Below are 27,147 nucleotides of genomic sequence, written 5' to 3'. Positions count from 1 at the left end.
CAGTGGAGTGGATAGCCTTTCCCTTCTCCAGGGGATCTTCCTGACCCAGGGATTGAACCCAGGTCTCCTGTACTGCAGATTCTTTACGTCTGAGCCACCAGGGAAGTGATTGGAGTGGGTTGCCATTGCCTTCTCTGGGATATATGTATACTTATAGCTAATTCATGTTGTTGCACAGCAGAAATACAACACAGTCAAGTAATTATCTTCCAATTTAAAAAATTTTTTTAAAATAAAAATAGGTATATCTCTTCAAGATCTTACTCTCAATTATTCGGGGTTGATACCCAGAAGTTTAATTTTTTGAGGGACTGTTGTAATCTCTTCCATAGCAGCTACCATTTTTACATTCCCACCAACAAGGCACAAGGGTTTCAGCTTCCCACATCCTTATTAGTTGTTGTTATCCGTGTTTTGTTTTGTTTTTTAATAGCAACCATACTAATGGATGTGAGGTAATATTTCATTGTGGTTTTGATTTGCATTTCTCTAATGATTAGTAATGTTCTTTGGCATAACTGTTGGAAGACAAAGGATGCTGGGAGGACAGTGAAAGCTGGTTTTTTTCAACCTGGACCAATTCATCAAAAGAACGGCTCTCTGCCAGAATTAGAGTGAATGATGTTGGGAAATACTACGTGGTGACTTTCAAGCCAGCTCTCTCCCATTACTGATTCATGGAAAAATGCTGGGGGAGGAAGGAAAATGACTCCAAACCAACCCACTCCTACGGTTCACTTGACTGAAAGAGTCACGGTATCTCATGCTGTATGACTACCCACACTACAGTTCCCATTTTAATCATGCATAAACGTGATTTAAGAAAGTGTTAAGTGATCAAGTTCTCCTCGACCTACTAAGGAGATGTCCCATTCTACACTGTGACTAAAGGAACCACAGAAAAAAAACTGGTCCATAAGTCACCTATATAGAAGTCACAGTAGTAAGCGGACCAACTTTTTCTCAAACAATGTTTCATAAAGAAGCCAAACAATGAAGCTTGCTATATGCATGGGTTGAATTGTATCTCCCCAACTGTATCCTATCCCCCACCCCCTCAGGAACTAGTGACTTTATTTGGAAGATGAGTCTTTGCAACTGATCAAGGTACGATGGCGGTGGGCCCTACACTAGTGTCTGAAAGTCGCTCAGTCGTGTCCGACTCTTTGCAACCCCGTGGGCTCTACACTCCATGGAATTCTCCAGGCCAGAATACTGGAGTGGGTAGCCTTTCCCTTCTCCAGTGGATCTTCCCAACCCCGGGATAGAACCCAGGTCTTCCACATTGCAGGTGAATTCTTTACCAACTCAGTGATAAGGCAAATCTGATGCTAATATGGCTGTGGCCTTACAGAAGGCAGAAACCAGGACAAACTCAAGGAAGGAGAAGGCTAGGTGAAGAGGAAGGCAGAGATTGGCAGAGATACATCTATGCACCAAAGGACACCAAAGATGGCCAGCAGGCTTCCCAGGTGGCCGCAGTGGTAAAGAACCCGCCTGCCAACGCAGAAGACAAAGAGACGTGGGTTCGATCCCTGGGTCAGGAAGATCCCTTGGAGGAGGGCGTGACTACCCACTCCTGTATTCTTGCCTGGAGAATCCCATGGACAGAGGAGCCTAGTGGGATACAGTCCCTGGGGTCACGAAGAGTCAGACACGACTAAAGCAACTTAGCACACAGCCCACCAGAAGCTAGCAGGGAGGCCTGGACAAGACTCTCCCGCAGAAGAAAGCAACCCTGCCCCACACCCTGATCTGAGTTCCAGCCTCTAGAACTGTGAGACAAGCATTCCATTGCTCCAACTGCCCATCTGGGGAACGCGACAGCAGCTCTTGCGAACGGATGCATTTGTCAAATTGAGCTGCCGAGTGATGGAACAGCCAGGGGGGTGGACCACAAATAAAGCCTAATGTCAGAGTACCGAGTGCTGCTGGTAGGCCTCAGAAACATCAGCGATGGCCTCCAGGGTTCACACGGGTACAGGGCCCAGAGAAAAAGAACGTGCTTTCATCTGTACCTTGTGTACCAGAAAATAAGGACCAAAACCAAAACCAACTCCCCAGGCCTCCCTGGGCAGGCATTTCTGGAGCCAGACAGAGGGCAAAAATAAGTTTGGAAGCTACACACTGCAACCGGTACCCACATAAATCTCTAAACAGCCCTGGGTTGGCAGGATGCCCCAGGGCTGCTGGCAGTGGCTTGGTTTCTGTTAAACCAGTTTTCTGGAGAAAGTGAGAACTTTATTTTCTAAGGCTGCCATGTACCTTTCAGGAGCTTCAAAAGAGAAGGTAGCTAAGGGCAGGAACTGAGGAAATCCACCTTAGAGAAACTGTCCTTGGAACAGAAGGGGTGGGGCGCGGAAAGACAGATTCACCTTGTTATTAGGGGTTCAGAAAGTTCCCAGAGAGCCAATATCGAGACTTCACTTGGAATGAAGGTTTCCTCTGAGATGGGAATAATGGCTGCGAGCTTAAACCAGGAGACCCCTAAGCAGGCACCTTGTTGTGGGGTCAGCAGACATTTCTGATCACCTCCATGAAACCTACCTGGATGTGTGAGCCTCTCGGCACATCTGAAACCCAGTTAACTATGGGAAGGAGTAATTCTTGGTGCTCATTACGAAACTGGACGTTCCTTTTAACCGCTCTAATAAAATGTTATCCTGGTTCTTACAAAAATCTACATCACGCAAAAACATGACAGATGGCCAAGAGTAACATCTAAGTTTTGTTCTAACTCAGCAGGTGCTAAAGCTATTGCACCTCCATGTCCAGGTCATCGCTGGGATTCTAGTATTAAATTGTCTATAAAGTAAAACATGCCCAAGAATCACAGGACTTACATGCGAATAAAAGGTATTTTTGTTGCACCTACTGTGTGCAGCACATTGTCCCACAGGAAACAGGATGAAGGCTGGAGGGAGAGATGAGCCTGTGTTAGGAGATACAAATGTGGGGGCCCATGCCTGCAGTCTTGATTTTCTCTGGGAGTCTTGGGCATCTCCCAAGAGACGGGGTATCCTCTTGTGGTTCCCACTGACTGGTCTCTCCAGCCTGCTCACCTTGGGCTCCTCGTTCATGGGTCTCTAATTCAGCAACAGGAAATGCTAATAGGGGATGGGTGGCCTGGGGGAGAAGGGGATGACTCACCACCTGCCCCCACTCTGCTCATCACTCCTGCTGGCCAGGCTGCAGAAGGACCTGCTTAAGACCCACCTTCTCTCTCTTCCTACAAGACTAAGGACGATACCAGCTCATGGGTCGGCAGGAATATGAGAGCTGACCAGAAGGGACTAGGAAGGGCTGTCACAGCCACCTGGGGACCCAGGAAAGCAGTGACCAGGGAAGCTCTTGCTTTTCAATGCTTTAGATACTCAGCATCACAGCGAGTGTCTAAAGCATCACAGCTTTACCAACTGAGCTTCAAGGGCTTCCCTCAGCTCAGTTGATACACAATCTGCCTGCAATGCAGGAGACCCAGGTTCGATTCCTGGGTGGGAAAGATCCCCTGGGGAAGGAAATGGCAACCCACTGCAGTATTCTTGCCTGGAGAACCCCCAAGGACAGAGGAGCCTGGCAAGCTACAGTCCGTGGGGTTGCAAGAGCCGGACACCACTGAGCGACTCAACCGCAACACTAAACCACATCATAGCTAGAGCAAAGGTAACCGAGCTCTTGAGTTTTGTTTGTGGACTGAAACCTTCCAACAAATGGCCATGGAAGATGACACGACAGTCAAACACGCTTGAGAGTTCATAAGTAAATGGAATTAAAATTAAAGGGCAGGCCACGCCCCCATTCCTTTCAAAGGCTTATGAACGGTCACTTGAAGACGCTGGGTGTCAATGCTTTCCCAGCCAGGCCTTCAAAATGAACAGAGTAGCTCCTGGGATGACAAATTAATTGAAATGCAGAGAGTAAATATAATTTTCCTAATACAAATGGGAAGCAAGCAATCAACCTCCCTTTGATACTTCCAGTCTGTACAATCTCCATAATCAGTATGAATCTCAGAGGTTCATTTACAGAGTCACAGATTCTTCGTGATTAGAAATGAAGCAGTGGCTTTTATTAGGAACATTAGCAATGTATCTTTCACGTCAACTGAAAAAAAAAAAAGACATCATTTCCAGTGCAACAGCTGTCATAGAAAGGCCAGCTGATGTCCCAATCCTCCGTGGCGGCAGGGAGCCCCCAAGGTGTAAATCTAAGGAGTGTCTGTGTTCCCCTCTCTTTGGGCGCTCCCCTCCCACGTGCTGCCAAGGCCTGTCAATCCTACCTCGTCAATTTGTGAAAACTTAACTGATGCTACAGGACGGTGCTTTAAATAAATATACTTGACTGACTGGAGGAACAAAAAAACCTCTACCTTCTCAGTTTCCCTTGTGTCTGACAGCTCTCCAACATGCCATCTGGGGCCCTTAGCAGCCACCACCGTGTCTATGACCTTGGGAGGCCCTCTGGTCCCTGGGTTGTCCCTGCTGGTCTCAGCCCTGTTAATCCACCCTACCCACTTCGGAGTATCTATCCTTGGCTTCCGTCTCAGAGACCAGCACGATCACGATGACGGGCTGTCCTCTCCAAGGGATCCCTGTGGCCCAGGACCATCAAATGGCCTGGTGAGAGCAGGGTTTAAGTAGAGCCAGGAGCTGGGCGGGAAACCCTGGCTTCCTGTCCTCAGTCCTGCGACCTAGATCAAGCCACTTCTGAGCTTTGTGCTCACTGGGCTCATTCATGCCTGCCTCACAGATCCACTGATCAGCTGTAAATGAGAGAATGTAAGGACAGACGATAGGACAAATTCTGGCACACAGCAAGGGGTTTTTAGAAGGGCAGCCATTATTTTTGCTCATTGTCTTATCATCAGCAGCCCCTTGCTGTGCATGTCCAGAAATATATGTGGGACACATATTAGGTTTCCAAGATCATGTTCCATAAAACAACACCAGCGCTCCCTGAATTCCACTCTGGGTATCAAGTCTAGCTTCCTGTTTATATAAATGCAGAAAGAGAAACCTATAAAGCTCTCACTCACAACTACGAAGTATGACTTTCAGAATTGCTTTTACACAATGACTTTCTCTATAGATCACACACTGATAAAATCATCCCAATATCTATCTCTGGTGTGAAAACCATGATGTCCAATGTTCCAATTGATAAAAGACAGCAAATAAGTGAATCATAAAAAAAAAATAGCAGATAATTTAATCACTGTGATTTATAAGTTAATATGTTTCATATTCACATTTAAACATAGAGGTTCCTAGCCAGCTAAATGCTTCCTTCAAAGGAACCCACAGAGAAGACCCATCCGAGAGGGTCCTAAAACCATCCACCTTGAGATCCTACATTTAGCCTGTGCCAGAGGGAAGAGAAGTTCTCCTAGGAAAATCCTGACTCTAGGAAAACAGAGAGGATTTAGGCTACATAAATGCACGCTCAGGCACTCAGTCGTGTCTGACTCTTTGTGACCCCATAGCCTGTAGCCCATCAGGCTCCTCTGTCCATGGGATTCTCCAGGCAAGAATACTTGGGTTGCCATTTCCTTCTCCAGGGGATCTTCCTGACCCAGGGATCGAACCTGCATCTCCTACACTGGGGGTGGAGCCACCAGGAAAGACAGGCTAAGTAAATGGAGAAGACCAAAAGCTCAGTAAAACCAATATGCACGTAAAACATTTAAGCTTTAAGAATATCCCCTCAGTGTTAGAGCCACCAGAACTGAAGCTCTGAGGAGCTACCGATAGACTGAAAAAAGGGAGGAAGTGTGCTTGTGGGAAGCTGAGACTTCATCACACCTGTCCAGGTGGCACTCCCTTCTCATAGACCCTCGAAAGCCACCTGGGAGCCTCATCTCTGTTTCAGGAAAGACTCATCTGAGATGACAGAGAAGGGTACTGGCACAAAGACAGACATATAGATCAATGGAACAAAATAGAAAGCCCAGAGATAAATCCACACACATATGGACACCTTATCTTTGACAAAGGAGGCAAGAATATACAATGGAGTAAAGACAATCTCTTTAACAAGTGGTGCTGGGAAAACTGGTCAACCACTTGTAAAAGAATGAAACTAGATCACTTTCTAACACCGCACACAAAAATAAACTCAAAATGGATTAAAGATCTAAACGTAAGATCAGAAACTATAAAACTCCTAGAGGAGAACATAGGCAAAACACTCTCAGACATAAATCACAGCAGGATCCTCTATGATCCACCTCCCAGAATTCTGGAAATAAAAGCAAAAATAAACAAATGGGATCTAATTAAAATTAAAAGCTTCTGCACAACAAAGGAAAATATAAGCAAGGTGAAAAGACAGCCATCTGAATGGGAGAAAATAATAGCAAATGAAGCAACTGACAAACAACTAATCTCAAAAATATACAAGCAACTTATGCAGCTCAATTCCAGAAAAATAAACGACCCAATCAAAAAATGGGCCAAAGAACTAAATAGACATTTCTCCAAAGACGACGTATGGATGGCTAACAAACACATGAAAAGATGCTCAACATCACTCATTATTAGAGAAATGCAAATCAAAACCACAATGAGGTACCACTTCACACCAGTCAGAATGGCTGCGATCCAAAAATCTGCAAGCAATAAATGCTGGAGAGGGTGTGGAGAAAAGGGAACCCTCCTACACTGTTGGTGGGAATGCAAACTAGTACAGCCACTATGGAGAACAGTGGGGACATTCCTTAAAAAATTGCAAATAGAACTACCTTATGACCCAGCAATCCCACTGCTGGGCATACACACCAAGGAAACCAGAATTGAAAGAGACACATGTATCCCAATGTTCATCGCAGCACTGTTTATAATAGCCAGGACATGGAAACAACCTAGATGTCCATCAGCAGATGAATGGATAAGCAAGCTGTGGTACATATACACAATGGAGTATTACTCAGCCGTAAAAAAGAATTCATTTGAATCAGTTCTGATGAGATGGATGAAACTGGAGCCGATTATACAGAGTGAAGTAAGCCAGAAAGAAAAACACCAATACAGTATACTAACACATATATATGGAATTTAGGAAGATGGCAATGACGACCCTGTATGCAAGACAGGGAAAGAGACACAGATGTGTCTAACGGACCTTTGGACTCAGAGGGAGAGGGAGAGGGTGGGATGATTTGGGAGAATGACATTCTAACATGTATACTATCATGTAAGAATTGAATCGCCAGTCTAGGTCTGACACAGGATGCAGCATGCTTGGGGCTGGTGCATGGGGATGACCCAGAGAGATGTTATGGGGAGGGAGGGGGGAGGGGGGTTCATGTTTGGGAACGCATGTAAGAATTAAAGATATTAAAATTTAAAAAATAAAAAAAATTAAATTAAATTAAAAAAAAGAAAGAAAGAAAGAAAATTACTCCACCTGACACAAGTATGCTTTTTTTTAATTTCAAAATGTTTTCATATGCTTTCCTTTGTCCACTTCACATACCCAAAAGCCCTACAATAAAAGCACAGTCTCAATCCTGCTAATAAACAAGAGAAGTAAAGTTTAGTGCAAAAGGAAGAAAAACAACTAGCTTTTAGGGTAATCTAATCTCGATCTAGGACTCTGCAAGGTATTTTCTCAGAAGGTATTTCACCTGAGCTTCACCTTAGCCCCATGAAGTGTGTGCTCTTCTCCAGATTCAGAAACAAGGAAACAGGTTGAGAGGGGTTATCTTCTCGCCCACAGCCCCCCAGCTAGTAAGCCATGAAGCCAGGACGCACTTCTAGCCCGATTTTCCCCTTTAACCACTGTTTCTTATAATTGGGACAATTTATTATCTCCACTTATAAGGGGGGGGGGGGAAAGCAGCTTCTCAAACTCCCTACGTCTCCCCAGAATATTGGCCCAATTTACCACCAGATACAGACATTCTCAGTTACAGTTTATTCCTTTTATTTATTAGTGTCTGAGAGACTTTTCAGGGAGAAAATAGCAAACAGCTGTTAGAGAATTCCTACCATCACGTCAGAGCCACAGAAACGACTTTGATCAAGCGTCTACAGTGAAGTTGAAAGGGGCACACAAACATTTTGGGCCAACATTGAAGTTCCACTCTTCACATCTAAGGAACCAGAAAGGAAAGGCGAACAGGATTTCGCTGAAATGATTTATGAAAAAAAAATTTTTATCTATTAAAATAGCCTTTAAATTTAACCTCAAGAGACCAGACCCAGACGGACCATTTATCACTCAAGTTAAATAAAACACAGAGTGGACCGTGCAAAAGCAGAGTGGACATAAATACTCTTTCAGAAACTCTGCTAAGAGACAGAGCCAAAAGCAACACTGATAAGGGGAAAGAAATATTGACTCATGTTTAAAAAGCTTGAGTGAACTTGTGAAATTCCTTTCCCTCTTTCTGGTTCAAACTGCAGCTGCTTAAGAGGCAGTTAATGGAGCTCTGGGCACACACAGCTCCCTTCTGGTTTTAAATGGTCGATTAAATTTTATTTAGGTCTCAGTATGGCCGCCACCAGCTCTTATGTGCACTTTTATACAAAAAAAAGAAAATAAAGGAGCCCTGAACTCATACCTCCCGTCTAAGATCGTATTATCCAATCAACTGCAAGGAATAACCCCGCTGCCGGGGGTGTGTGATTCCAGGGGAGAAGCAGGATACATATTAAAAAGAAAGATGCAAGACAGGAAAAAAGACACAGATGTGTATAACGGACTTTTGGACTCAGAGGGAGAGGGAGAGGGTGGGATGATTTGGGAGAATGGGAATTCTAACATGTATACTATCATGTAAGAACTGAATCGCCAGTCCATGTCTGACGTAGGGTGCAGCATGCTTGGGGCTGGTGCATGGGGATGACCCAGAGAGATGTTGTGGGGAGGGAGGTGGGAGGGGGGGTCATGTTTGGGAACACATGTAAGAATTAAAGATTTTAAAATTAAAAAAAATAATAATAATAAAATGCACTATCCAGTCATTGTTCATTTGAAAAAATAAATAAATAAAAAGAAAGATATACTAATACTTCCCCCTCAAGATCTTAGGTTAAATATACATTCCACTTCTTTGGGGGGAGGAAAAAACAAAGACATTCAGCGGCTTTAGATCCAAAAGGGCATCGTCTCTAAGATGGCTAACATAGAAATTAAACAGGGAAACAAAATCATTCACAAGACAAAGATGGAGAAAAGGACCTTGCTTTTCTATAGGCACAGTTGCTGTGAGCTACCCAAGTCCAGCTCCAAGCCAGTAGCCTCCCTTCTTCCTAATGTAAATAAGGAAAGTGAACTGAAAGTGTTAGTGGCTCAGCTGTGTCCGACTCTTTGTGACCCCATGGACTGTAGCCTGCCAGGCTCCTCTGTCCATGGGATTTCCCAGGCAAGAATACTGGAATGGGTTGCCATGCCCTCCTCCAGGGAATCTTCCCGACTAGGGGATCGAACCCGGGTCTCCTGCATTGCAGGTCGATTCTTTACCATCTGAGCCTCCACGAAAGCCGTCGATGTTAACTAGGGAGTCCCCAAAAAGACAACACAGAGCTTTTTAAAGAGATAAACTTCTGCTACATCCTCTTTTTCTGAGCACCAGCTTATAAAGACAGTTTAAAAATTCTCCAACCACTTAAGACCTTTTGCAGAACCACAAAGCACTTGGAGGAACAAGCCCCTGACTAATGTCAAGGCCAGGTTTCAGTGAAAAATAAATGATTGCTTCATTTCAAAAGCTAAGAAAATGAAATAAAGGTTTAATCATTTATGGACTGACCATGCCAGACTCCTAATTAGGTCTGAGATAATACAGGCACGTTTGCCTTCAGTTAAAAAAAAAAAGGAAAAAGAAAAACTTTTGCAGTCTCTCTTATTATGACATGCAAACTATTTTTCTTAAAAATTTTAGATGTCTGTTTCAAACGAAGTTGTTTGTTCCTGCTAATAATGTGTTGTCTAGCAAATATCTGATTTCTTTCTGTCTTCTCAAGTGGCATGAAGTTTAGCCCAATTTAGTTCGGTGATACTTAAAGTTACCCCACCCACCTAGGCTTCCCTGGTGGCTCAGCCTGCAGTGCAGAAGACTCAGGTTCAAGCCCTGGGTCAGGAAGATCCCCTGGAAAATGGAGTAGTTACCCATTTCAGTATTCTTGGCTGGAGGATTCCACAGACAGAGGAGCCTGGTGGGCTACAGTCCATGGGGTCGCAGAGTTGGACATGACTTAACATACACACACAACACACAAACACACATTAAATCCTAACATTTCCTGATGCCCCATAAGCATATTTGTTGCTGTTGAGTCGTGTCTGACTCCGCGACCCCATGGACTGCAGCACAATAGGCTCCCCTGTCCTTCACCATCTCTTGAATCTGCTCACGTGCATGCATGCTTATTCACTTATAATACTATCTCCGATGAGGCTTTTGTAATATTTCTTAGATTAAAATCCCCTTTGTGAAAGAGTTTACTATTTGCCTGAGGAATTAACAAACATAATCATGGAGAGGTAATTCATCAACAGAAGATGTCAATGCAAGGTGCCGACTTTCAAAAAAAAAGAAAGGGAGGGGGAAAAAGCGTAGATTATCATCTGAACCAAACTCTTCATTTTGCAGATAAGGAAACTGAGTCTCAGTAGGGTTATAATTAGAGGGAGAAACAAGATTAGAGCTGATTCCAAGTCTAATTAGAAGTATGGACAACAAGTAGTTTAAGACAGAGATGACCCCCACCAGGAGCCCTGTAGAGAGGCTTGGATGGTTGGGGGATCTTGACAAATTTGTTGGTGGATGTTGGGCGCTGTTTACAAATAGGAAAGGAACCAGAGCACCTGGAAGATGAGAGTTTGCAAAGAGCCTTGGAGGCACGTTTGGAAACGTGGAATAAGGCAGCACAGAAGAAGCCCACAGATCTTACACAAGGCAGCAGCTCGGGGCGAGGGAAGGCGGACAAAGTTGGGGTCACGAGGGCTGGGTTCCAATCGCAGTGCTATCCCAACACCATACAAATGTGAGAAGGTAACTCGAAGAGTGCTCCAGGGGTTCCCCCTCATCTTAAAGAGATGCCAGCGCCCCCCAGCCTTCCTCATCTGTGAGAAGCACATGAGTGAACAGAGGTGTGGGCAGTCGGTCACAGGTTATGGCATCATCGGTCTGAGGCACAGTGGAGGAAGAGAATGTAAGGATAGATAAGAACCAAAGGGGCCAGGCCCCCACAGAGCTCCCATTCTACCTGCAGGAAGTCAAATCTAAGCATAATAAGCAAGTCAAGAGAATTTTCCAGCTTGAGATGCTAACGCAGAGGATGAACCAACCCAGGACAATGGTGGAGAATAAGGAAAAGGTCACCGGAGCACTCGGCCTCTCCAAACTAAGAAACCCACACTTTATCCTCAGGCAGCCGGGAGCTGGAAAGGCTTCTTAGGAAAGCCTCGACAAAACACCAACACAAGAGCAGGATGATCAGCCCCCTGGATGGTGGTGGCTGACACGGAGCGCCCTGCACCCACCCCACAGCCACTCCGGCTTCCTCTTCAACACAGGCCAGGGGCCTTCCCATCACCTGTGAGCATCTTTTCCAGGCCGGCTTCCCAGGGCTGCTCAAAAGCAGCAAAACACGGCTCCGTTTCAGTTCCTCCACTCTTCTCCGCTCCTCCTAGAGCAGCCTTGCTAATGAAAACACATAAACGGAATAAACACTTGGGGGAAGAAGCCATCTGCTTCATCCTACAAACGTCAGTAGGAGCAGCGTTTTGTTTACCAGCAGGGTCATGAGGACAGGACACATAAAACCTTCTCAGGAACCTTCTTGGGGGGTAGGGGCAGGGTCGGGGGGGGGGGTTGTTTAACCCTTTCAGATTCACACAAGTCCCTCGAGGTATACCCTCTGACTGGAAGGGAACACCGCAGATACTACAAGCCACAAGGTGAGGCTTCTCTGCACAGCATATTCCACATAAAGACGATAAAATGTCCTGGAAGAATTTACTATAAATATTGCATCTGAACTTTCAACTCTGCAGAAAAAAATACCTAAAAAGACCGTCCAAGCTTAAGAGCAAAGGTGACCGGGAGAACGAGCCACGGTGTAGCAAAGTCTGAGGCTCCATGCCCAGGCCTCTCAAAGGATTAAACTCTTTGATAAGACTTCATTTGAGGCTGTAAGTAACGATGCAGACTGGTGTGATTATCTGGGCCAGGAAGCATTTGGAGAACGTGCATTTTAAAACAATGACTTTACCTCCATCCATCCTCCAAAACGAAAGTATCAGGAAAAGACCCAAGAAACTCATTCCCTAGGGAGCGATGTGGTTCACGGAGGAATGTTCCCCAAAGGGAATGTTAATGACTTCCGGCCAAGTGCCTGCCCATCTGTGTGACAAATGTGAATTAGCAACGAGAATTCATCATCACGGGGCGCCCAATCCAAGGAGGGAACAAGGGTGGGTGCAGGGGGCTACGACACCTGGCCTCCATGAATTCACAACAGGAAGTTTTAGAGCAAGGTTTAAAAAGCAGTTGTGGGAAGCTGCGTCTCTTGCAATCCTAGTTCCTCCTCTCTAAACGCAAGCACAGCGGTTGAGTCACCATGGCCAGCCTGCTGCCTCCCAGCTGCAGAGTCCTGGCCCATTCTCTTCTTGAAGACCACAAGGTAGCAATTTAGAATCAGCACAGTCAATAAAAATGCTGATCGCTGACTTTCTACAGGCAGTTATGGAAAACATCTGTTGCCTATGGGTCGAGAAGGAACATTCTGACCCAACTCAAATAAGATTTTTAAAAATTAAACATGAATGGATGAGGCATGTGGAAAACTAACAGTAACATGAATTCTCCTTGTCAGATCAACTCACCCTAATAGTGAAACTTTTAATGAGCACCTAATACACGCAAGGCGCTGTGCTAGGTGCCGGAGATGAGGCAGCAAGGCAGGACCCAGGCCAAAGAAGCCAGCAGCGAAATGCAAAATGCACCTGGGTAAGGCCTCCAAAATCACTGCAGACAGTGACTGCAGCTATGAAATTAAAAGATGCTTGCTCCTTGGAAGAAAAGCTATAACCAACCTAGACTGCATATTAAAAAGCAGAGACATCACTCTGCTGACAAAGGTCCGCATAGTGAAAGCTATGCTTTTTCCAGTAGTCACATATGGATGTGAGAGCTGGACCATAAAGAAAGCTGAAAACCTAAGAACTGATGCTTTCGAGCTGTGGTGCTGGAGAAGACTCTTCAGAGTCCCTTGGACAACAAGGAGATCAAACCAGTCAACCCTAAAGGAAATCAACCATGAATATTCACTGGAAGGACTGATGCTGAAGCTCCAAGACTTTGGCCACCTGATGTGAAGAGCTGACTCACTGGAAAAGACTCTGATGCTGGGAAATATTGAGGGCAAGAGAAGAAGGGGATGACAGAGGATGAGATGGTTGGATGGCATCATCAACTCAATGCACATGAATTTGAGCAAGCTCTGGGAGATGGTGAAGGACAGGGAAGCCTGGTGTGCTGCAGTCCATGGGGTCACAAAGAGTTAGACACGACCGAGTGACTGGACAGCAACATCAATCATATTACGTTCCAAGCTCTTTGTATGTGCCAAGAGTTGTTCATTCGTATCAACTCTTCTTCTCATGAAATAAGGTAGGGTTTATGATGAGCCTCATTTTACAAAGGAGAAAACTGAGATAGAGATTAAGTACCTTCCCCAAGGTGATCAGTGATTCGGTAGGGAGAAGCTGCGATTTAAATCTCAGTGGTCCAGCTCCACCCTGACATACCTATGAGTGAAGAGGTCTGAAGGAGGGAAGAAAAAGTCCCACCTACTGTCTCAAGAAGTTAGCCTCTGGGTAAAACATAGAGGGCCTCTAAGGGTGCATAGGAGTTTATAGGGGTGGGGGGAGGGAGGAGGTGGTATAAGAAACCTTTCAGGTAGAGGAGTTACAAATGGAAAGCATGGATATCAGAAATTATCACGTAAAATCACTTTAAAAGATACAAACAAACTTCTATTCCTCTTTTCTCAGGCAGAGAGCTCCTATCTAGTTCCTAGCTAAACAGTAGCTAGCAATGGAGTTTTGACATTCTTTGCTTCAAGGAAACAAGAATTGCAAATGAATACATACAATGCTCCCTGTGTACAGAACACCAGTGCTTGAAGGCCCTTTGGTCCAAACCCATATACGGGAATACCATTTAAAAGAACACACTGCTAGAGATTTGGGCTCAGAAATCCTTAACAGTAGCAAAGGAGCAACACTGAAACCAAATACCTCACCAAACCAGTCTTGCAACAAAAAGAAAGTGGGGGAGAAGGGGGTGGAAGTGGGTGGGACTTGTTCCAGAAGGTCTGAGTACCAGGCTGGCAGGTGTGCCCCTCTATGTCTTACAATTTCAGCAGATAAGCAGCAACTCTGCTCCTCAGAATATGAAGTCCCCAAGTCCTTGAAGAGATAGAAATTCCACAACGAGAAAATTAGAAAGATACAAAGGTCGTTTGCAATCTGTGATAAATTGGCAGGTTTAAACATAGCTCTTCTGAGGTTTGTCTTCCCTGAGACACTTAATGGTAATTCACACTTTTAGAACAATAGTCTTGGAAATGAATACGATTGAGTGACTCATATCACATAAACGATTAAATGATGGGTTGCAGACGTTAATGCCGACTGTTAAAATTTTAGTTGCTCTAGCCAACAGGAATAATAGACGGATTGTCTCCACTTTAAAAACAGGTTACGTTCGCAATGTTTGTTTATAATTGGGCTGTTTGGAATTCAAGAGTTATTTTTCACCCCCACACGCAAGCAGCATGAGATACGGTGTTTAGCACCCAAGAAAGAACACAGGGAAAAAGCCAGAGTGTGCTGTGAATTCTACGGATGCTAATTAATTCTTGTGAAAAGTGCCATCAGCATTGTACAGAGGTGAACACACGTCCGGACTCTACCTGCCATTGAAGAGATCCTCTACCTGCACGTAACTGGTGGTGGTTTCTGAGCCTCGAACAGGAGTGGGATTTCAAGAGGAGATTGAGGAGAAGGATGGGAAAAGTGGGGAAGGGGAGACAGGGCAAAGTTCCAAGGAAAACAGCAGAACCTTGGGGGTGTGCAGCTCCAGCTGATGAACAAGGCAAGCCTGCTGCTCCATCATCTCTGCCTGCCTCCTGGACACCTCTTTTGTCCACGCCCCCCCCAGCCCCTGCAGTGGGGGTCTCTTCAATTCTAGGGCTGCCGGCCTATAGCCTGGGTTCAGGGTTTTTCTTTACCCCCACTCACTACCCACAAACATGGTCAGCAAGTTCTCTCCTGATGTCAGAACGACTTCTCTTGCCACACAGAATAATGGAGTGCTCACACACACGCACTGATGTTTAGAGGAATTGCTTGTAAGCAAAGTTCGATCCCAGAGTTGGGAAGATCCCCTGGAGAAGAGAAAGGCTACCCACTCCAGTATTCTGGCCTGGAGAAGTCCATGGACTGTATGGCCCATGGGGTTGCAAAGAGTCGGACACAACTGAGCAACTTTCACAAAGAGATCAAACCAGTCAGTCCTAAAGGAAATCAACCCTGAATATTCACTGGAAGGACTGGTGCTAAAGTGCCAATATTTCGGCCACTTGATACAAAGAGCCACCTCATTGGAAAAGACCCTGATGCTGGAAAAGATTGAGGGCAGGAAGAGAAGGGGGCAGCAGAGGATGACATGGTTGGATGGCATCACCGACTCAATGGACATAAATCTGAGCAACCTCCGGGAGATGGTGAAGAACAGGGAAGCCTGGCGTGCTGCAGTCCACGGGGTCGCAAAGAGTAGGACATGACTGAGTGATTGAACAACAAAGGAAATTAAACTGAGATTGAAACCACAATTCCCTCCAACTCAAAAATATAAGTAACACATACATAGGCATATACACCCGTGGCTTAGTATATGGGAAGTCAGAGTAAAATTCAAGTGACACACCCACTGATATCACTTGTACTCGGAGCATGCAATCAAAAAATCAACACACATCAACCAAACAATCCATAGCATGGACGGAACCAGAAGGAACGAGAGGAGCACGGTGAGGGTGGGAAGAAGGCGGCTGAATACACAGACCGTCTTCCCGCCACCGTGCATCACAGGACTGAGATGAGCGCCCCCACGCCGAAGGCTGCCCCCAACTTACTGGAACTTCAAAGGCCTCCTGGGTATCATCCAGCATCTGGATCTTGATAGACATGAGTTTTCCTGAAGGCGTGGGGGGCGGCTTCTGCCCATGTTCCAACGTACTGATCCCCGAATTCTCCGGGGCCCCCAGTCTTGATCCTGGAGTTGGCCTCTGCTCTATCTCTCCCATGATGAAAGCAGATTATACAGTTTCTACTGGAAGCAGAGAAGAGAAGAAAGACACATGAGAAGACAAGACTCACTGAGACCACTTCAGTAACATTTGTCCTCTATGCTCTTCATCGTAGGAATCCCCCCTTACCGCCTCCCCCCCCCGGAACACATGAGGGCCAGTCAGCCCCCCACCCCGCCAGGGCAGCAATCACCTGCTGAGGCTTCAGTTCATTCAAGAACAATGTCACCTTTAGCCATGCAAGGCATGCTAATATTTGAGCATATTTTATTCTTCTGCATATTTTTACATAGCTTATCCTTTTCTAGTTTTGCACTCAGCTCTTAATTATTCACACGATAGATTGTGTTCTACGTATTATTATTATTCAGGCTCTACGAGGAGTCAGGTACCACTCATCACACATTTCCAGTCCGCTGGGAAGATAATGAGCAGTACCTAACCCGTATGATTAGCATCCATTAGTTAGCTTTTATGGATCCAGGAACAGACCAAGCAATGCAGATATTAGCAAGATAAACAGATAAAACATATCTTGTGGCTCCCAAGCTTACAATCTGGTTGAAGAAACTAAACAGGCACTTGCCCAAACACAGATGACATTAGGTAGGGTCTTTTCTCTCAATTTCTTGTTGGTTCCCGTGTCAATTACCTCCTAATTAATTTCTTTCTCGCCACACCCCTCCCTCAATTGTTCCCGCTTTCCCAGGAAACCATACTACCTATTACAGTATTGACAAGCTCTCTTCTCCACCATTCAGAAGGTAAGAGCTAAACTCAGTTGAGTCTCAAATGTTGGGTAATACTTGGGCAGAGACAGAAACACACAAGAGAAGGAATTCCAGGGAAGCAGAACAGCACAAAGAAAGCCACGGGACAGAAATCAGGAGGCATTCAGGAAGAGGAGTGAGACTCATTGCTGCAGAATTAAAGATGCATTTGGAAACCAGGTTGGCATCAGACCACAAAGGGCATCAAAAAGCCTAGCTGGAAAATATGGTCTTCACCCTGCTGGGAGTCACTGAATAATGACACCACAAAAGTAGAACTTGAGAAAAATGAACCTGAAGATGCTATATACTAAGAGGTTGGAAAAACAGACGAGCTGGTGGGGACTGGGGTAGACCAGTGACAGAGCTATTGCAACAATTTGAGCTTGAGGGGATAACTTGAACAGTGGTGGTGGAAATAAAAAGATGATGCTCTAAAATGCATGTTCATGGAAAGATTAACCTGATGTTGTAAACAGTGAGCTCCTGGGAAGAAGGAGATTAAAGTTTAACAATGAACAGCAAGTGTTGTCAGGACAGAAGGGAAGAAGTGGGAGGGGAAGGGGTGTGTGTGTGATTGGGGTCACTGTTGAGGGTTATGAAAGGATGGATATCCAGTAAGCTGCAGGGGAGGCGGAGCTGAATTTGGGCTGTGGGTTCAGAGCCCGTGGAGCTGTAGAAGTGTAAGCCAGGGTGAGAGAGAATATGAGGGGGTGCGGTGGGAGAAGGGTGGGTGGAACATGGCAATGAAAAAGCAGAAAGAACAAACATATCCAACCATGGGGATTATTATGGACTGAACTGTGCCCCTTGCCCACACCAAATGCTTATGTTGAAGCACTAACCCCAGGAAACTCAGAATGTGTATTTGGAGGGAGGAGACTTAGAAGAGGTGGCTAAGTGAAAAAAGTCATTAAGGAAGAGGGAGGCAGAGGATGAGATGGTTAGATGGCAACTAACCATGGTTAGTCACCAACTCAATGGACATGAATCTGAGCAAACTCTGGGAGAGAGTGAAGGACAGCAAAGCTTGGTGTGCTGCAGTCCATGGGGTCGCAAGAGGTCAGACATGATATAGCAACTGAACAACATCACCCAATCTGACTGGCGTCCTTAAAAGAGGAGAAACTTTGGACAAAGAGACACCAGGGATACACAAAGTAAAGGCCACGTGAGGACACGGGGAGAAGGTGGCCTCCGGAGAACCCATCCTGCCAATGCCTCGATCTAAACCTCCAGCCTCCAGGACTGAGAGAAAATAAATCTCTGATAAGACACCTGGCCTGCGGGACTTCACCACTGCAGTAAATTCACCTGAGGGTCGATAGAGAAGAGGCAGAGAAAGAGTGACCCTCTGTCTTAGTGACACAAGGTCACAGAAGGGACACTCCTGGTCACCTGCGGTGAGAGGTATGGAGCTCAGGGCTGTTTCACACACTTGTAAACAAGTCGCCCTTTTTAGGATAAACTATGCTTATTTTGCAGGTTCTTCTTGCCCAAGGCTCTTCCTTCTCCTGAAAGGTAAGCCAAGTTCCCAGGAGCGTCCCACTAGATTCCTTATGGAAATCTCTCCCTTCCTCTCCGTGAACCTTGAACTTTCTCACTGTGACACAGAGGATTGGCCTAGAGGCCAACAGATTAGAAACTGTGCAGTCACTCAATAAGCTGGGTCATTGACTCAAAGCACTTTGGCCTAAAAAGACACACACCCTTTAACTGGACAGGCAGAGAGTCTGACTACCACCCAGGACACCTCATTAACTAAATCCTAAAAGATGATGCTGTGAAAGTGCTGCACTCAGTATGCCAGCACATTTGGAAAACTCAGCAGTGGCCACAGGACTGGAAAAGGTCAGTTTTCACTCCAATCCCAAAGAAAGGCAATGCCAAAGAATGCTCAAACTACCGCACAATTGTACTCTTCTCACACGCTAGTAAAGTAATGCTCCCAATTCTCCAAGCCAGGTTTCAGCAATACGTGAACCATGAACTTCCAGATGTTCAAGCTGGTTTTAGAAAAGGCAGAGGAACCTGAGATCAAATTGCCAACATCTGCTGGATCATCGAGAAAACAAGAGAGTTCCAGAAAAACATCTATTTCTGCTTTATTGACTATGCCAAAACCTTTGACTGTGTTGATCACAATAAACTGTGAAAAATTCTGAAAGATATGGGAATCCCAGACCACCTGACCTGCCTCTTGACAAACCTGTATGCAGGTCAGGAAGCAACAGTTAGAACTGGACATGGAACAACAGACTGGTTCCAAATAGGAAAAGGAGTACGTCAAGGCTGTATATTGTCACCTTGCTTATTTAACTTCTATGCAGAGTACATCATGAGAAACGCTGGGCTGGAAGAAGCACAAGCTGGAATCAAGACGGCCGGGAGAAATATCAATAACCTCAGATATGCAAATGACACCATCCTTATGGCAGAAAGTGAAGAGGAACTAAAAAGCTTCTTGTTGAAAGAGAAAGAGGAGAGCGAAAAAGTTGGCTTAAAGCTTAACATTCAGAAAACTAAGATCATGGAGTCTGGTCCTATCACTTCATGGGAAATAGATGGGGAAACAGTGTCAGACTTTATTTTTGGGGGCTCCAAAATCACTGCAGATGGTGATTTCAGCCATGAAATTAAAAGACGCTTACTCCCTGCAGATGGTGATTGCAGCCATGAAATGAAAAGACACTTATTCTTTGGAAGGAAAGTTATGACCAACCTAGATAGCATATTCAAAAGCAGAGACATTACTTTGCCAACGAAAGTGTGTCTAGTCAAGGCTATGGTTTTTCCAGTGGTCATGTATGGATGTGAAAGTTGGACTGTGAAGACAGCTGACCACCGAAGAATTGATGCTTTTGAACTGTGGTGTTAGAGAAGACTCTTGAGAGTCCTTTGGACTGCAAGGAGATCCAACCAATCCATCTTAAAGTAGATCAGTACTGGGTGTTCATTGGAAGGACTGATGCTGACGCTGAAACTCCAATACTTTGGCCACTTCATGCCAAGAGTTGACTCATTGGAAAAGACTCTGATGCTGGGAGGAATTGGGGGCAGGAGGAGAAGAGGACGACAGAGGATGAGATGGCTGGATGGCATCACCGACTCGATGGACGTGAGTTTGAGTGAACTCCAGGAGTTGGTGATGGACAGGGAGGCCTGGCGTGCTGTGATTCATGGAGTCACAAAGAGTCGGATACGACTGAGCTGAACTGAATGTTTGTCCCATGCCCACTTTCCCCACCAACTTTCCACCAAAGCCTGTTAGACCTTTTTATTCATTCCTCTAGATCCTTTGAGGTTGGACTTCAATGTCAAGTCCACACTCTTTAAGGACCAGCCTTTTGAGACCTGCTTCGTTTTCGAAAGGCCAGGTCTGATTCCATAGGTCTGCCACACAAGCCACTTTCTAATTTCTGTCCCAAGCTTTTTCTAAAGAACATAATCCCAAACTGTTTTAGTTATCCTTTGCTTAATCATCTCCTAGTCTTAAGAAAGACAGCTAGACTTTGCTCATGTACTTTACACCGAAGTGAAACAGATCACCTACCTTGGTTCAGTGAACCACATGTGGGTGGCATAGATCTAATTATGACATCACTGTGTTCAAAATAATCTTCACAAAGCAGGCAAAATTACTCCCTTACATGTTTCCTAAATTGTGTCTCATGGTTAAAAATAAACACAACTGCCGAAAAAAACTGCTATCAGTCCAGTTCGCCTTCTCCATTGCCAGCCTCCTTCTTGCACTCTTGCCTACTCTGGTGTTGATCCCTCTGTGCCTCTGGAAGCATCCTCCGCTGCCCATCTCCAACCTCACCTTCTGCTCCCTGCACTCCATCAGAGTGGACAGGCCCTGCCCTCAATCACTGGCCCTGAGCCTGAGCACACGGCTTCCTATTGCTGAGTCGGAGCAGGATAGGTCTGGTCTGGCTCTAATGCGCAGCTAGAGAGGGAGGAAAGGGTTTGTCCTCTCATGTCACCTGACCACAAAGGTGTTCCAGACACATTTGCTCTGTGTGCGACCTAAGCAGAAAGGAAGGCTCCCATCCTCTAAATGGGATCCTTTCTCTCCACGCTGGCCCAAGATCCCCAGGTAAACACTGTAATTTTTAACAGCTTGGCATTTAAAAATTAAATTGAACTACTGACTTAATAGACAGTACCTTAACTTCCTTTATCTGTAGTCTTCAAATGACCTCATGCCTGGATTATTTCTACTTCTGGATATTAATGTTTCAATAAAGCCTGTCACACTTTCTTTTTGTTTTGATACTTGCAGGCAGATTGTTGCTGTACATGGAAAGTGCTGTTTAACTCAAACATAAATCCAGCCAAGAGTTTTGAGCTGAGCAGCCTAAGAATGTCAAGGGAATATCTGAGGAACGCTGGCAAGGCATGAATGGGTAACCATAACTGAGGCAGGATAGCAAAACTGGTGAGTCCGGTAATAAAACAGCCTTCTACATACACATCTAACAAGCCTAAAGGCCTGAACCCATGCTTGATTCTGACTTTACCTTAACTTCTTTCGACTTCTGAATTCCTAAAGATAAATAGACAAGGTAAAAAAGATGAATATTTCTTTCCTTGTGGCAAGTTATTACTAACGCGATCATTCCAGACCTAAAAGTACAGAGCTGTCTGTGAAACGACTTTCTTCTTTAGGTCTTTTTGAAAAGTTATTTTAAAGGCAATAACAACTACAACAAAGAAAGCAGTGAAGATTTTAGCTGGCAAAGAAAAGATAAAAAACTGGAATTGTCTTGTTACAGTCTCTTGGCGTAAAGACTTCCTCTTGGAATTCACCCAAAAGCAACAAGGAACATGAAAACGCAAACTGCATCCCAGAGGAAACTGGGAGACATCTGTAGCTTTGAACCACGCAATGGGAGGTGGAGTTGCCAAACTGCAGGCAAGGTCAGACAGAGGAGAAGAAAGACGCTTGGAGAGGCTGTCCATGCCTGCAGAGCCACGCTGCCCAAATAGTGAGGATATCCAGCAACAAACCCAGCAGCAACTTTCTGAAAAGGGCAACAGACGTGCAGGTAGCACTAAAAGCTTTCCTGGGCACGGCATGGTGAGAGATTTCCAGAAGCAGGAAAGGTCAAATTAAATGAGATGCTGTACAGGTAAGACATATTAGCAGGAAGCAGTCTGTTGCCAAGGCAAGGCGAAAAGAGAGAGATCTCACTAGGAGCACAACCAGTCTCTGCAATCGTGAGGAAAAATAAGAGTTGAAAGGATCACACACACACACACACTCAGGTCACAAGAATTCCCGTTGGCATGGGATATGGCCCTGTCTCCTGCCCAGGTAAAGTTCCTATAAATAGCTACTTCATAAAGAACTCACCTAATCACGAGAAAAGAAAACCTTCACAGAGATGCCACAAGAAGAGAAATATGAAAATGAATGGCAGATGAAAAACACCCACCAAAGCAATGTTACATGCAGCAGATGAAAATTTTACCCAAATGTATTTTCATAAATTAACAAAACAATGAAATAACTGATTCTGTCTACAAAAACAGAGTAGGATTTACAAGAGTTCAGGGAAGCAAGCGGAGAAGGCAATGGCACCCCACTCCAGTACTCTTGCCTGGAAAATCCCATGGGCGGAGGAACCTGGTGCGCTGCAGTCCATGGGGTCACAAAGAGTCGGACATGACTGAGCGACTTCACTTTCACTTTTATGCATTGGAGAAGGAAATGGCAACCCACTCCAGTGTTCTTGCCTGGAGAATCCCAGGGATGGGGGAGCCTGGTGGGCTGCCGTCTATGGGGTCACACAGAGTCGGATACGACTGCAGTGACTTAGCAGCAGTAGCAGGGAAGCAAAAGAAGGAAATAAAAGTGGAGAGACCTCAAGATGAAAAACCAGAAGAATGGTTACAAACGGCACTACTGCATAATGAATGTTTGTGTCATTCTCAAACTCGGGGACTGAAACTTAATACCCAGCATGATGATACCTGGAGTCAGGGCCTTCAGGAGGTGACTAGAGATTGTAAGGGTGGGGCCCTCATGAGCGGGGTTAGTGTCCTTATGAAAAACATTCCGAGAACTCTTGTCTCTTCCACTATGTAAGGAAAACATACCACCCAAGACAGTAATCTATGAATCAGGAAGTAGGTCTAGACACCGAACCCACTGACCATTGACCTTGGATTTTCCAGCCTCCAGGACGGTGAGAAGTAAATTTCTGTTGTTTTCCTGTTTATGCTACTTTATCTGAGTCCATCTGGGTTGCTATAACAGACACCAAAATGGAAGTAGCGAAAAGGAAATACACACTGGTGAAAAAATGAGAGTCTTGAGGGGAAAAAAATGGGGATTAAAAAAAAAAAAGCAAGCAGAAGATTTAAAACAGGAAAATGGTAAGTAGGGAAGACAAACAGAGGAGACCCAACACACCCTTAGCAGGTATCCCAAAAGAAAAAAAGAACTAAATAATGGAACAAGAAAATACTTTCAAGGTATAAATCAGGAAAACCTTTTACAAATAAGTCTCCATAATAAACAAACACATCATGTCCCAGAAACAACTAAAATGATGAACACATGGAAGTTTCCTGTGTCATCACAGAAATTCAAACATTAAGAAGGAATCATTTGAGCATCTAAATAAAAGTCAAAAATATATATAGTTTTTTGACATATATATATATATATATATGAGGGGACAAAAGTTCAGACTCATCCACAACAACAGCTGTAACCAAGCAGGACTCATGAGCTGTTCTACATCCCCTCCTGCAGCTCCTCCCTATATCTCAGGCCTCTTTCCTGAGTTTTTCAGATGCTCGAAACCACCACCAAATGGAAGGAATTAGCTGCTTGATGATCATGAGCATGTGGACCTCAGATCTACTGATGCCTAAGGACTGATGAAGTTAGCCACCCTGTTACCTCGCCATGAACCAATCAGAAAATGTACACAAGATGCTCACATACCCTGCTTCACCCGGCCTTTGGATATGCTTTGCTGAAACATGGATGGACCCAGAGATTGCCATATTGAGTGAAGTCAGACAAAGAAGGAGCAGTATGGTATGATATCCAAGACATGTGGAGTCTAAAAAGAAACAATTCAAATGAACTTACCTACAAAACAGAAACAGACTCAACAGACTCAAAGACTCAGAGAATGAACTTACAGTTGCTTGCTGCTGGGGAAGGGGAGGGAGTAGAGAATGGGAGAAGGGATAGTTAGGGAGTTTGGGGTGGACATGTACGCACTGCTGTATTTAAAATGGATAACCAACAAGGCCCTACTGTTTAGCACAAGGAACTCTGCTCCATGTTATGGGGCAGCCTGGATGGGAGGGGAGTTTGGAGAATGGATACATGTATTTGTATGGCTGAGTCTCTTCACTGTTCACCTGAAACTATCACAACATTGTTAACTGGCTATCCTCCAATACAAATTTTTTTTTTTTTAATGCTTTGCTGAGACCCTTGGGGAAGTCTAGGAGTTTTTTGAGCATGAGCCACCTGTCCTCCTTGCTTGGGCCTGCAACAAAACTTTCTCTGCTCCAAACTCTGACGTCTCAGTTTGTTGGGCCTCATTGTGTGCTGAGTACACAAACTTGCACTCAATAACATGTTCAATGTTTAAATGACCAAACTGTTCCAAGTAATAAAAGACGAATCCAAACATGAAATCTAGCTGAACTTTCATTCAAACATTTAAATGAATCAAGAACTCAGACCCTTCTGGGGTAAGTTATTAAAGGATAAACTGCACAACAAGAGGCAAAGTGGTGAGACGAGGGAAAGCAATTACTAGTAAACTTTAAATCCATGTATACAGTAAGAGGAAGGCTAAAAGCACTAATATATGCAGAATATTCTAATTCCTGACAACACAGAAATAAATTTAAGAACTGGCAAAGGAAGGACTTGAGATGGCGAGAGGCTTGTAGGTTAATTGTTACCATGTTACCTTAAGACTGATAATAGAAAGGGAATTTAAATCCCCAAAGATATACAACTGGTTAATAAGCATGCAAAAATATGTTCAACACTGTTCTCCACTAAGAAATGCAAATTGCATCCACAATGATATTTCACACCCACTACAACGGACAGTAACATGTGTTATTGACAGTGGGGAAAAAAAGTGGAATTTTTCATACACTGCTGATGGTCGGTGGGAATCCTAGAAGGGGCAGACTTTGGAGAATATTTGCGAAGCTTCTTAAAATTTAATCATAAATTTCACATACAACCTGGTGATTGGGTTCCCCTAGTGACCCAGATATTATACTCCTAGACATCATCCCAAGATAGATGAAAATGTATGTCTTCACAAAGACTTGTGTATATAGGGACATTCAGAGCTTAAAAAAAAAAAAAACAAAAAACCAGCACATGGAGATAATCCAAATGATCACCACCCAGTGAATGGATAAGGAAAACGTGGTATATCCACACAAGGGACTACTATTTAATAACAGAAAATGAAATGCAAATATATACTACAACACAGATGAATCCCCAAAACATTCTGTTAAGCGAAAGACGCCAGATACAAAGGACTCCACAGCATACGACCCTACTTACATGCAAATATCCAGATAAGACAAATTTAGTGAAACAAAGTTGTTGCTTGGGCTGACACCAAAGGGCCTGGGGGATGGAGATCTTTCGGGAGGCGATATAAACGTTCTAAAACTAGATTGTGGTGACGGCCACATAAATCTGTAGATTTATAAAAATCCTTTGAACAAAGGTAGAACATGTAAACTGCACATTAAATACACGATATGCAGGTGGACACACACATGAATACTCTTGGAAGGGCAGAGGTAGGGGAGCTAGGTCCATGGAGACAACCAACCTTCCGTTACGAGCAAGAGTGAGGAAGCTTTGAGAAACGCCTTTTCGCTGTATACTTTTGGGGACCTTTAACGTTTTATACCATTCAGAACAAAATCAATACAATTGTTACAATTTCACTTTCTAAGCGGACACATTCCTGCAGTCCAGCCTGGTCCCCTTGAGAACATGAAACCGCGTAAGATAAAATCAGAGCAAACAAGGTGTCAATCATCAATCAAAACAAGCTGATCAAGAGGAATTTTGGCAAGAGGTCTTCCTTACAGTTTTAAATGTAAGTCACTGGAAAATTCCAGGCGAAGAAGGACTCATAGAAAGTAACTAATTCACAGAAGCAGGAGCCCAAGGTAATGAGCGGGCAGCTACAGACTTGGGTTCTAGAGACTCTGGAGAGTCAAGGGCTGATGACTGGGGAGGCGAAGACCGACCATGTGAAACTCCCAGGAGGGCAAAGGCTGTTCACGCCAGCTTAGCAGTGGGAGACAAAGCCACCTTGGGCTCCTGTCCCCGCGGAACCACAGGCCAGGGACCAGGAGACATGCCCCAGAAAGGCAGGCGGCCCAGCAACTCCGGAGCACAGATGGCCACAGCTGGCCTTTCACGAGATTCTCCAGGCCAGAATACTGGAGTGGGTAGCCTTTCCCTTCTCCAGGGGATCTTCCCAACCCAGGGATCAAACGGGGGTCTCCCACATTGTAGGCGGATTCTTTACCAACTGAGTTATCAGGAAAGCTTCACAAGACTTAGGTATGGGGTTTTAAGAAAGTTCAAAACACAGCTATCTGGATGGACAGATTTGCTTATTTCAAAAAAAGTCTGAACAGAAGTACCAACTGCAGATCAGCTGTTTTACATCAACCAGACACTTCAAACAGGCGAGGGGCTGACAGGCCTGCTAGATCATTTGGGAGAAGAGGGACCAGGGTATCAACTCTTGGCAAGTAAAATCAAAGTTGCTCAGTCGTGTCCAACTCTTCCATGGACTATACAGTCCATGGAATTCTCTAGGCTAGAATACTGGAGTGGGTAGCCTTTCACTTCTCCAGGGGATCTTCCCAACCCCAAGTACTGAACAGGGGTCTCGCGCATTGCAGACGGGTTCTTTACGAGCTGAGCCACAATGGCCATGGGCTAAATTTCACCCGCAAAGTAGGGAAAAAACTCAACTGCGGAAACCTGATAAAAGACAATTTCTTCACTATCT

General features: G+C 44.8%; 1 protein-coding gene across 5 annotated transcripts in view; it reads right to left on the bottom strand.

Annotated features, from left to right (window-relative positions):
* Positions 1-27,147, bottom strand: part of FARP1 (FERM, ARH/RhoGEF and pleckstrin domain protein 1) — a 307,741-nt gene that overhangs the window by 221,236 nt on the left and 59,358 nt on the right. For 3 of the 5 annotated variants that reach the window (XM_069601923.1, XM_069601920.1, XM_069601924.1), the window contains one exon: positions 16,152-16,348. In XM_069601923.1, coding sequence (XP_069458024.1) covers positions 16,152-16,322 — 171 coding nt within the window. In that variant the 5' untranslated portion in view covers positions 16,323-16,348. The remainder of the gene's footprint in view (positions 1-16,151; positions 16,349-27,147) is intronic. The other 2 variants (XM_069601925.1, XM_069601922.1) reach the window with 1 other exon arrangement.

The sequence above is a fragment of the Ovis canadensis genome, chromosome 10 (assembly GCF_042477335.2).
Source record: "Ovis canadensis isolate MfBH-ARS-UI-01 breed Bighorn chromosome 10, ARS-UI_OviCan_v2, whole genome shotgun sequence".
Taxonomy (NCBI): Eukaryota; Metazoa; Chordata; class Mammalia; order Artiodactyla; family Bovidae; genus Ovis; species Ovis canadensis.
This window is presented reverse-complemented; position numbering and strand designations above follow the sequence as displayed.